This window comes from Arvicanthis niloticus, chromosome 11 (assembly GCF_011762505.2).
Source record: "Arvicanthis niloticus isolate mArvNil1 chromosome 11, mArvNil1.pat.X, whole genome shotgun sequence".
NCBI classification, from domain to species: Eukaryota; Metazoa; Chordata; class Mammalia; order Rodentia; family Muridae; genus Arvicanthis; species Arvicanthis niloticus.
Window position 1 is genome coordinate 5016071 of NC_047668.1, and position 10084 is coordinate 5026154.

General features: G+C 45.2%; 1 protein-coding gene across 2 annotated transcripts in view; it reads right to left on the minus strand.

Annotated features, from left to right (window-relative positions):
* Fancm (FA complementation group M) overlaps positions 1-8141 on the minus strand; it is a 53337-nt gene extending 45196 nt beyond the window's left edge. For both annotated transcript variants that reach the window (XM_076941828.1, XM_076941827.1), the window contains exons 1-3: positions 7553-8141; positions 6847-7019; positions 3358-3435 (exon numbers count right to left, since the gene is read on the minus strand). In XM_076941828.1, coding sequence (XP_076797943.1) covers positions 3358-3435; positions 6847-7019; positions 7553-8027 — 726 coding nt within the window. In that variant the 5' untranslated portion in view covers positions 8028-8141. The remainder of the gene's footprint in view (positions 1-3357; positions 3436-6846; positions 7020-7552) is intronic.
* Between the last annotated feature and the right edge of the window lie 1943 nt (positions 8142-10084).

A 10084-nucleotide genomic window follows, 5' to 3' on the forward strand; every position in this document is an offset into this window, starting at 1 on the left:
GTGCTGGAACTAAAGGCATGTACAAAAATACAGAAAAAATATTTTCTAAATTTCAATCACTCAACAATTTTCTTGTTGTTGCTCTCCTTCCTTCCTTCCTTCCTTCCTTCCTTCCTTCCTTCCTTCCTTCCGAGACAGTGTCATTTTAGCTAGAGTAGTCTGGATCGTACTATATAACCCAGGGTGGCCTCAAACTAGAGGCAATGTTCTTTCGCTTGGCCTGTAAGTGCTGGAATCACAACTGTGAGCTACCATACCACCTCAATGAATATCTGGGTAAATCCTATAGATCAGGCATTCAGTTAGTGATAAACTATTGGTAAAATGGGCTTAACTACTGTGTGCATGTATTTAGTCTAGTTGGGGCAGAAAGATAATAAATACATTTTTAAGAAGGCGGATTATAATGAATTTTAAATTGAGAAACAATAGGACTGAAAAGATGAGTCAGTGGTTAAGAGTGCTTGCTATAAAAGCATGAAGACCTCCATCTGAGTCCAAGTAAAGGTTGCTTTAAACACTAAGAGGCTGGGTTTGACTGTGTGTACTATATTATAACCCAGTACTATGGGGGACAGAGACAGGGAGACCAGAAGAATCCTAGCGCTTGATGGCTACCAGCCTACCTCTAGATTAAGTGACAAGCCCTGCATCAAAGGGGGCGGGAAATAGAGCTAGACGCCTGCCACTCTCCTGTGGGTTCTGGATTTGAGCACAAGCAGGAATACCACATATGCACATGTGCGCACACAAAAATAATAAAAAGAAAAGCTAACATGATAAGGAAAGCTGGCTTTTGATAACTTAGTTAAAACTTGATCTTTTAAAGAGGATATTTTAGATCTTTTATAAAGGGGATATTTAAGCATTAATAAAGAAGAGAAGAGATGAAATTTTTCCTTGTCATGAAGACTATGTATGAAGTATGGAATTACCAAAGAATAAACACAAGAAGATATGCACAGATGCAGTGTGTCAGAGGTAAAAACAACCTAAGAAAACAAGGACAAGGAAGTAGGCTTCAGGCGGGAATCTGACACTGGGCCAGGACACGGAAGTAAGCTCAAGCAGGAATCTGATTCTGGAATAGAACAAAGAAGTAGGCTTCAGTCAAGAATATGACTTTGGGCTAGGACAGGGAAGTAGGCTCAGAGAAGCCCTTAAAAACAGTGACGGCAGAACTTTGTTCATTGCCTTGCTTGTTCCTCAACCTAGAACTGACCTTATTACTTACATGTGATTAAAATGGTATAAAAGCAGATTGGGAAAAAATAAACCCGCCTCAGCCTCGGAACTGGTTGGGGTCGTGCTACAGTGTTGTCTAATTGCCTTTTTTCTTTTTAATCCTCACTCCTGCGCTGGAGAACCTGCTGACTGAGCTGGCTTTGTCAGTGTGGTGTGATACGGTGGTACATGACTAAGAAACACAGGAGCCATTTCAAAATGGCTTTTCCCAATGGGCAAAGCTAGGACAGCTGGCACCAAAGCAATGCCTGAATTAGTCCACAGACAAACAATGAATATACATTAGCGCACATGACGATAAATAAATAAAAAAGTAAATACGGTTTTGAGAGAACATGGGTCTTTATTGCAGAGGTCACACCGCACATGCCAACCTGGACTAGGAATTCATTGCAACAGTAGAGTACTTGCCCTAACAGGAACGATAACTTGGGTTCATCCCCAGCACAGCCTTCCTTTGGCCTAGTGATTGCATGTCTATAGGACCAGGATTCAGGAAGTAGAGGCAGAAAGATCAAGAGTTCAAGGTCACCTTCAGTTACATAGAGAGTTCAAGGCCACCCTCAACTACGTAAGACCCTTTCTCAAAAACTAAAACACTAAGTAAAAGGAAGTAGGGAAAGGAAAGAAGAAATGACAAAGCTGCAAACGTTAAGGGAATAAGTGCATCCGGAACTGTGACTAGTGCTGAAGCAGGATGCGAGCTTTCTGTGAACCTCCTCCACCAGGAAGAAAGCCAAGGTTACACCACAGAAGACCACAACTATCACTTTAACCAATTCAAGCAATAACATGCATTCCTTGCTAGGCTATGCTGAGAAAGGCTCTACTTCATTTCTAGAACATCACAAAAGCACCAGACAAACCCAAACTGAGTGATAGTCTACAAAACAGCCCATGCCTACTCTTCAAAAGCCTTCAGTCATGGCTGGAGACATGATCAGCAGTTATGAGCACCAGCGGCTCTTCCAGAAGACTGGGGTTCAATTACCAGCACCCACATGGCAGCTCACAACAATGTAACTCCTGTTCCAGGGGACTGGACACCCTCACACAGAAATACTGAATAAATTATTTAAAACACAACAACAAAAAAAGCATACAGTCCTGGAAGTAAGACTGAGCTATCACCATCCTAGATGGGAGTTAAGACATATTGTGTCTAACCACAAAGTGGGATCTTAGATCACAATGCAGAATGCAAAAACCATGGGGGTGGTATGTGTATGTGTGTGGGGGGAACACTGGTAAAACTCAGTAAGATCTTGCAGAGGAGGTATTAGTTTGTCCATTTAATATTGTGGTTTAAATTTATAGTTATATCAATACTAATACCAGGAAAAGAAAGGTGAAATTCATATAAACATTTTAATCTTCTACAAATTAACTTGATGGCAAAAATGGTGGAAAATCAAACTTAAAAACAAACAAGCGGCCGGGCAGTGGTGGCGCACACCTTTAGTCCCAGCACTTGGGAGGCAGAGGCAGGTGGATTTCTGAGTTCGAGGCCAGCCTGGTCTACAGAGTGAGTTCCAGGACAGCCAGGACTACACAGAGAAACCCTGTCTCGAAAAACCAAAATAAAATAAAATAAAATAAAATAAAATAAGCAAACAATCAAACAAAAACACATAGCTAGGCCCTTAAGGTGGCATAGGCCTACAATCTGAGGTGCTCAGGAGGAGAAAGCCAGGATTGCACCTGCCTAGGGAGACCATGGGTTAATAAATACTAAGAAGAGGCTGGGAGCTCAGAAAAGCACAGGCAGAGCATGCTTAAGGCTCTGGGTTCAAGGTCCAGACCAGCCGTTTCAGTTGCGGCTCAGGTCTGCAGTCATAACCAAGTTGGAGGCTGAGGAAGGATGATCCCTTAAGCAAGAAGTTGAAGGCCTGCCTGGCAACGTGACCAGAACCAGTCTCCAAACAGGAAAGAAAAGAGAGAGGAGAGAAAAAGAGGGACAGATGCTACTATGATAAAGAAACTTCTGCAGTTGTATAAATGCCACAGGCCTCAAACCACAGCAGGTTAAACACTAAATTGGAAAACTGACCTGGCTCCATATAAAAATTTGTATTTTCTTCCACATAATAAATAGAAAGTTAAGGTGCTCACCTTGACATCACTACCTGGTGTGGCAGTAAGAGCCAAAATTCGAAAATGGTTGGTGTGTTTGACCAGTTCCCTTACAACCTTAAAGAAAAAAAAGGACATTAATTTCATCTGCTCAATGTAAAAATAATAGTGGTTCAATTAAACAAGGCATTATGTCTGGTCTATTCTGGTTATTCCTTCATTGATATACTGATAGTCTGGTGTATGGAAGTACCATCAATCATTTTATCCCATAAACAAATGATTTAGATTTAATGATATCAAGCTGAATCTCCACTAATGCTCAAACATATTATTTAAGGTACTTTTTTTTAAAGATTTGCTTATTTAAGTGAGTACATATCTGTATGTACACCTGCATGCCAGAAGGGGCATCAGATCCCAGGAGAGATGGTTGTGAGCCACCATGTGGTTTCTGGGAATTGACCTCCAGACCTCTAGAAGAGCAGACAGTGCTCTTAACCACTGAGCCATCTCTCCAGGCCCATTTAAGGTATTTTTTAAAGATGCTAGACACCACATATAAAGGCATGCCATTTTATACAAGACAGACCTCAGTAGATTTAGTCCAATTAAGAACTAATGAAAGCGGACATGGTGGGCCACACCAGTAATAATCATAGCACTTAGGAGGCGAAGATGAAATAGCCAAAAATCAAGGTGAGCCTGGGCTGCATGAGTTCTAGGCCAGCCTGGGCTACAGTGAGATATGGAAACAGGAGAGAAAACCATTATTGATAAAGATCCAAGGACATAACGGTGGGAAAGCGCTTGCCTAGCATGTACACAGAAGGTCCTAAGGGTCATCCCAGCACTGCAGAAACAAAAAGTTTCATACAAGATAAAATATCCTCAATAACCATGTTTGTCTCAGTGTTTCTCTAGTGCACTCTGGGGAAGACAGGGTTTATTTCATCTTACACGTTACAGTCGATGGGTGAAATGCTGGAAGTCAGAGTAGGCACTGAAGCAGACACCACAGAGGATTTCGGCTTACTCATGAGCAAGGCTGGCTACCTCACAATAATAGTTAGTCAAGGTGACCCCCAGACATATCCCTAGGCCCATCTGATGGTGGCAGTTCCTCATTTGAGGGCCCCTTTTCTCGGGTGACCCTACTTTGTGTCAAATTGACAAAAACTAACCAGCACAGCGCTAGAGGTGATCCCCTCGGTACTGTAGAAGGATGAAAAGCAAACGTACGGCCGAGACAAGTAGAAGATAGAAGCCAGTGGCTCTCAACCTCCCCAGTGCTGCAACCCATGTTACATGTTACAGTGATCGCCAACCGCGAAATCATTCTCGTTGCTACTTCATGATGAAAATCTCTGATAGGTGACCCCAAAGGGGTTGAGAGCCACTGGTGTAAAAAGAGCACTTTCTGGATTGGTTCGTTAAAGAACTCCTTTTTAGGATGAATGCGGTAGGAGCCTGCAGCCTTTGCTCTCAGGAATCTTAGGATTACAGCAAGTTCAAGGATAGCCTGGACCACATAAGCAAGACCTTTGTTGGGAGCCGTAGTGAGCATGCCATTCCAAGATGGTGCGGACATTGTGTCCTCTCCACTGGTAAACAATTAACTGTGCAGCTGCAAAGGCAGAAAGCCCGCCAAAGTCACTGGCCAATCTCGAGGCGTAATATTGGGTGATGAGTGAACAGCCAATCAGAATACGTCACTCTAGGGTGTATTTAAGCTGGGCCTCTTCCTGTCTTCAGCCCTTCCGGGGACTTTATTTAGAGTAAAGCCTCGCTGTGGTAACTACCCGAATTCTGCCTCTCATGTTTCTCTTCCACGGGCGGAGGGGACACAGGAGGTGCGCGCAACAGACCTTGTCTCTAAATAAGCAAATAATGACAAAAAAATGTAAATGAAAGCTACTGGGGGTGGGATGAAGCTCAGTAGTTAGTAGGCTGTCTGTGCAGGATGCTGAGGCCTGAGTTTCATCTCAGTACTTGAAGTACAAAAGAAACTGCTCTATGAGAACCAGGATTCAAAGCGTTCGTTCAGACAATGAAGACATCTTTGGCCAAGTAACCTTCTGTGCTGCATCCATATCCACCCAGTATGTCTACCGAACTATCATACACAGGAAGCGAGCTGCTGGGTTGCTCACAGCTATACTGCCAGTGTTTGGAAGACTGAAGGAGAAAGACTACCCAATGGTTTAAGGTCAGCCAGGTGCCTTTAATCCTAGCACTTGGGAGGCAGAGGCAGGCAGATCTGAGTCTGAGGCCAGCCTGATCTACACAGAGTTCCAGGACAGCCAGGGCTACACAGAGAAACCTTGTCACAATTCCTGACACCACTACCACCACCAACCCTCAAAAAAGGAGAAAGAAAGAAAGAAAGAAAGAAAGAAAGAAAGAAAGAAAGCAAGCAAGCAAGCAAGCAGTCTGGGCTATCCAGTGCTTGTGTGCTTGTTGTCACTTGTAACACACACACACACACACACACACACACACACTGTCCCTAAGACTGACAAGTATTTGTCTTCTTACCCCAATTCCAAACAAAGCAGTGAATATCTACTTCCAAAACTGGGATTATTTACACTTACATTGTACTTTAAATTATTGTCTAAACTAAGACCAGGCTTATCTAGAGATTATAAATACAGCCTTACCTACTTTAAGAATGCTGCTGGGCGGTGGTGGCGCAGGCCTTTAGTCCCAGCACTTGGGAGGCAGAGGCAGGCGGATTTCTGAGTTCGAGGCCAGCCTGGTCTACAGAGTGAGTTCCAGGACAGCCAAGGCTAACAGAGAAACCCTGTCTCAAAAAATGAAAAACAAAAAAACCTACTTTAAGAATGCTTACATACCAGGTTCTTAAGGGGAGAACAATTTGACAGTTCATTAGACAGTTTTGGATCTGTGATGAGGTCCAAGTGTGAAAGCAAGCTGTTATGTAAGCATGCAAATACACTGTCTTTAAATAATTCTCACAGAAGAGCATAAGATTCGAGGTGAAGCAAATTCTTTTTTTTTTTTTTTTAAAGAACTGAGGACCGAACCCAGGACCTTGTGCTTCTAGGCAAGCGCTCTACCCCTGAGCTAAATCCCCAACCCCAGAAGCAAATTCTTGGCCTTGCTAAAGTTAAGTTAGCAGAGAGTTGGGTGTGGTCGTATACTCCTAGTAGAGACTTGCAGAGCTCTGGGAGTTGGAGGACAGCCTTGTTACACAGTGAATTCCAGGCCAGCAAATCGACATAGAGAGATGCTGTCTCATGAAAGAAAGAAAGAAAGAAAGAAAGAAAGAAAGAAAGAAAAGAGAAGAGAGAAAGAAAAAGGAAAAAGAAAAGGAAAAAAGCAGCAAACACAGATCTGAATGCACCAGGGAGTGGGTTTCCCGACACTTTCTGTTCCGACAGAGTGAATGCAAGGTATTTACAATCACACTAGCAATGTTTCCTATCACTGAGACTTATTCCCCCACATGCCCCTTAACAACACAGGCGTCCTTAACAAAATGGCATCTGACAAAATGATTACCTGGCAGTAAGCATAGTTCCCAAGGGCCTTGTGAGCTTCATCAACCACCAGACACTTCACATGGGCAGCAGGAACAGCCCCTCTAGTAAGGTCATTTACCATGACCTGAGGTGTGAGAAAAAGAACCCTCCTGCTGGACCATATCTCCTTCCTGTTGATAGCTTGAGTTGAACCTGTGAATAAAAGTGACAATGGGGCAGCAAGGTGTGTTGGCAGTCCCCTGTAACCCCAGGTCTCTGGATCTTGAGGTAGGACAACTGAAAGTTCAAGGCTAGCTTGTTTTATGTATGGAGTTCCAGGCCAGCCAAGGTATACAGTCAAGACTGTCTCAAAACAGAAGAAACAAATAGCAGCCCAGTGAACACTCAGAAACTTCAGACCATCCTATAGACTGTAAATAAATAGTCTGGCCTACTTTCTGAATACATTCAGGCTCTGGTACTCTACTTAAGAAATACTTCGTACTCTACCAAGAAATATGTTCAGCATTCCTTCCTCCCCCCCCCCCCCCCAAAAAAAATGTTTCAAAACACTGGCAATTTACAAGATACCTTTGAAGATATCTTGCATCAGACTGGGGCTACCGACAGACGATATCTTATGGGAAAGAATGTGAGATGAACGCATTTGCATCGGGCAATTCTGCCTGCATAGTTACTGCCACAAGAGCAGGCCTTTCCCCGGGAGTCTAGTTTTTCTCAGATACCTGTCATTTCAGCCATGTGAGACTGTGGAATACCCATCACGTGGAAGCAGGCTTCCATCTGCTGTGTCACCAGGGGCTTCGTGGGTGCCATGAAAACCACCTTGCCAGAAGGGAACCAGCGGTAGAAATTATACATGACCACGGCGGCAATAAAGGTCTTCCCCAGCCCGGTGGGCAGGCACACCAGGGTGTTGCAGAACAGAGCGGTCCGGGAGATGTCCAGTTGGTAGTCGCGCACCGGGCAATTGGTAGGGTAGATCCACAGGGCGCCCGCAGCCGCGCAGAAGCCGCCATCCCCGAGATCCAGCTGCCGCTCGGCCTCGTAAGCCGCCACCAGCAGCACCTCGTCGTCGTCCTCCTCCGGCAGCGCCTCCGCCACCGCGGGCGAGCGCGGCTGGCCGCAGCCGGGAGCGCCGGCGCCTCGCACGAGGCTCGGGCCCCACGTCTGGAAGAGCGTTCTCTGCCGTCCGCTCATTGTGCCTACCAGCAGCGGGGCTCCGCTGAGGAACCCGCCCGGACGGCAGCACAAGCGCCGCGGCTCGGGAGCCCATCAGTATCCCACCGGCGACACAGTGGAACACGGGGGCGGGACTGCCCGCAGCCCGTCGGGTTGAAGAACCCGCCGCCGATTTTGCGGCGGGAAGATGATTGGTTGTTACTCCGGAAACCAGCTGAAACGCATGCGTGTTGCGCGAAGGGGGCGGGGCGGGTGCCCGGATTTACAGTCTTTGCAATTTTTGTTTTGGTTTGGTTTGGTTTTGCTACCCTTTCCTCCCAGGCGTGGTGGCTCTGCCCTGTGGTGTAGTATGAAGAATCAGGAGGTCAAGGTCATCCTTGGCTACCAGAGTTTCCAGGTCAAGAGTAACATAAGTAAATAGAAGGTAGTTTTTGCTCTGCTTCAAATGAGGTGTCACTGCTAACGGGATACTACATACAATGTCAAAACACATTACTTGTGATCCCAGGGCAAGCATTCACTCATCATTTGTGACCGTAACATTATTGAATATTTAAACCTGAAGATGAGAGTAAAAACAAAAGTAAGGTAGAGTTATATAAATATATAAAATATATAAAAATAATATTTTTCCATTTATGCTGAGAAAATGTAGTCTTGTGCTACAAATGGCAATTTTAATATTCTGCCTGTCTTTGGGAGGCAGAGGCAGGCGGATTTCTGAGTTCGAGGCCAGCCTGGTCTACAAAGTGAGTTCCAGGATAGCCAGGACTACACAGAGAAACCCTGTCTCGAAACCCCCGCCCCCTCCCCTAAAAAAAAAATCCTGCCTGTCTAAAGAAAGTGAATGTGCTCTGGCCCTGTATTCATTGAGAAACTAAAACAAATTTTTGTCATGGGATTTCTTTTTCTGTTTCCCTTCATATGTTTTTGTTTCACATAGAATCTTGCTCAGAGGCCCCCTCTAGCCTGGATCTCAGCATGTAGACCAAAATGATCTTGAGCTGGCCGATGTCCTGCCTCAGCTTGTAAGGGGCACAAGCTCCTAAAGTACTACAAGCATACACTTCGCATCTTAACTCTCACATAATACAGACTGAGAGCAGTAAGCATTTTTGCGCAGTTCTGTCAGTCATAGCTTTCTGCATTCAGACTTGGGTACAAGTACAAATTGGGTAAATATCTATTCCTTCACCCACTGAAACACAGTACAAACACACGTAACTCCTGCTGCATGCCATCCTCACTATCCGAAAGAGGTATTTTAAGTGCAGCTTAATTACATTGTTTTATTCAAGTCTCTAAATTTGTAGGCAAAGCTCAGTCGGGGGAGGTTTGCATTTAGCTTTGTGTAAAGTGTTTGGATGAGCAAGGACGAAGCCAATTCAGATAAGATTAGAGTACAAGTAGATAAAATGAGTCCGAAAACCGGAATGCTGGTTTTTTCTTTAAACTTTTTTTTTTTTTTTTTTTTTGGTTTTTCGAGACAGGGTTTCTCTGTGTAGTCCTGGCTGTCCTGGAACTCACTCTGTAGACCAGGCTGGCCTCGAACTCAGAAATCTGCCTGCCTCTGCCTCCCAAGTGCTGGGATTAAAGGTGTGAGTCACCACTGCCCGGCCAATGTGTACTTTTAAACACATATTAGGCTGTAAAATAACAAACAAATGCCTGGGATATTAGGCAAGCAAAAGTGATGACTGCCCAAAGAATGCCTCAGAAAGCTTAAAAATAAGATTTCACATCATCATTGCATTCAGCTGGCGGAAGCGGCCTCAGATTTTCATTCTACTCAATAAGGTCCTCACAGCCCAGTCTTGACATCACCCTAGCCCACGTCCCAATCCGGTTTAGGATCGTGGCCGCCCTGCCCCTGAGTTTCCTGCAGGCCCCATGGCGACGGAGAGTGGACTCAAGAAGCTCCAAAGTGCAGCATAACAGAAGCCACGCCCCCTCCAGCGCGGCGCATGCCCAGGCCACGCTTCAGGGGCGGGGCTCCGTAGAAAGTGTGGCCGGACTCAGAAAGGCGGAGGCCCCACCCCTAGAGCGTGGCGTAAGCCCGGGCCACGCCCCGAGGG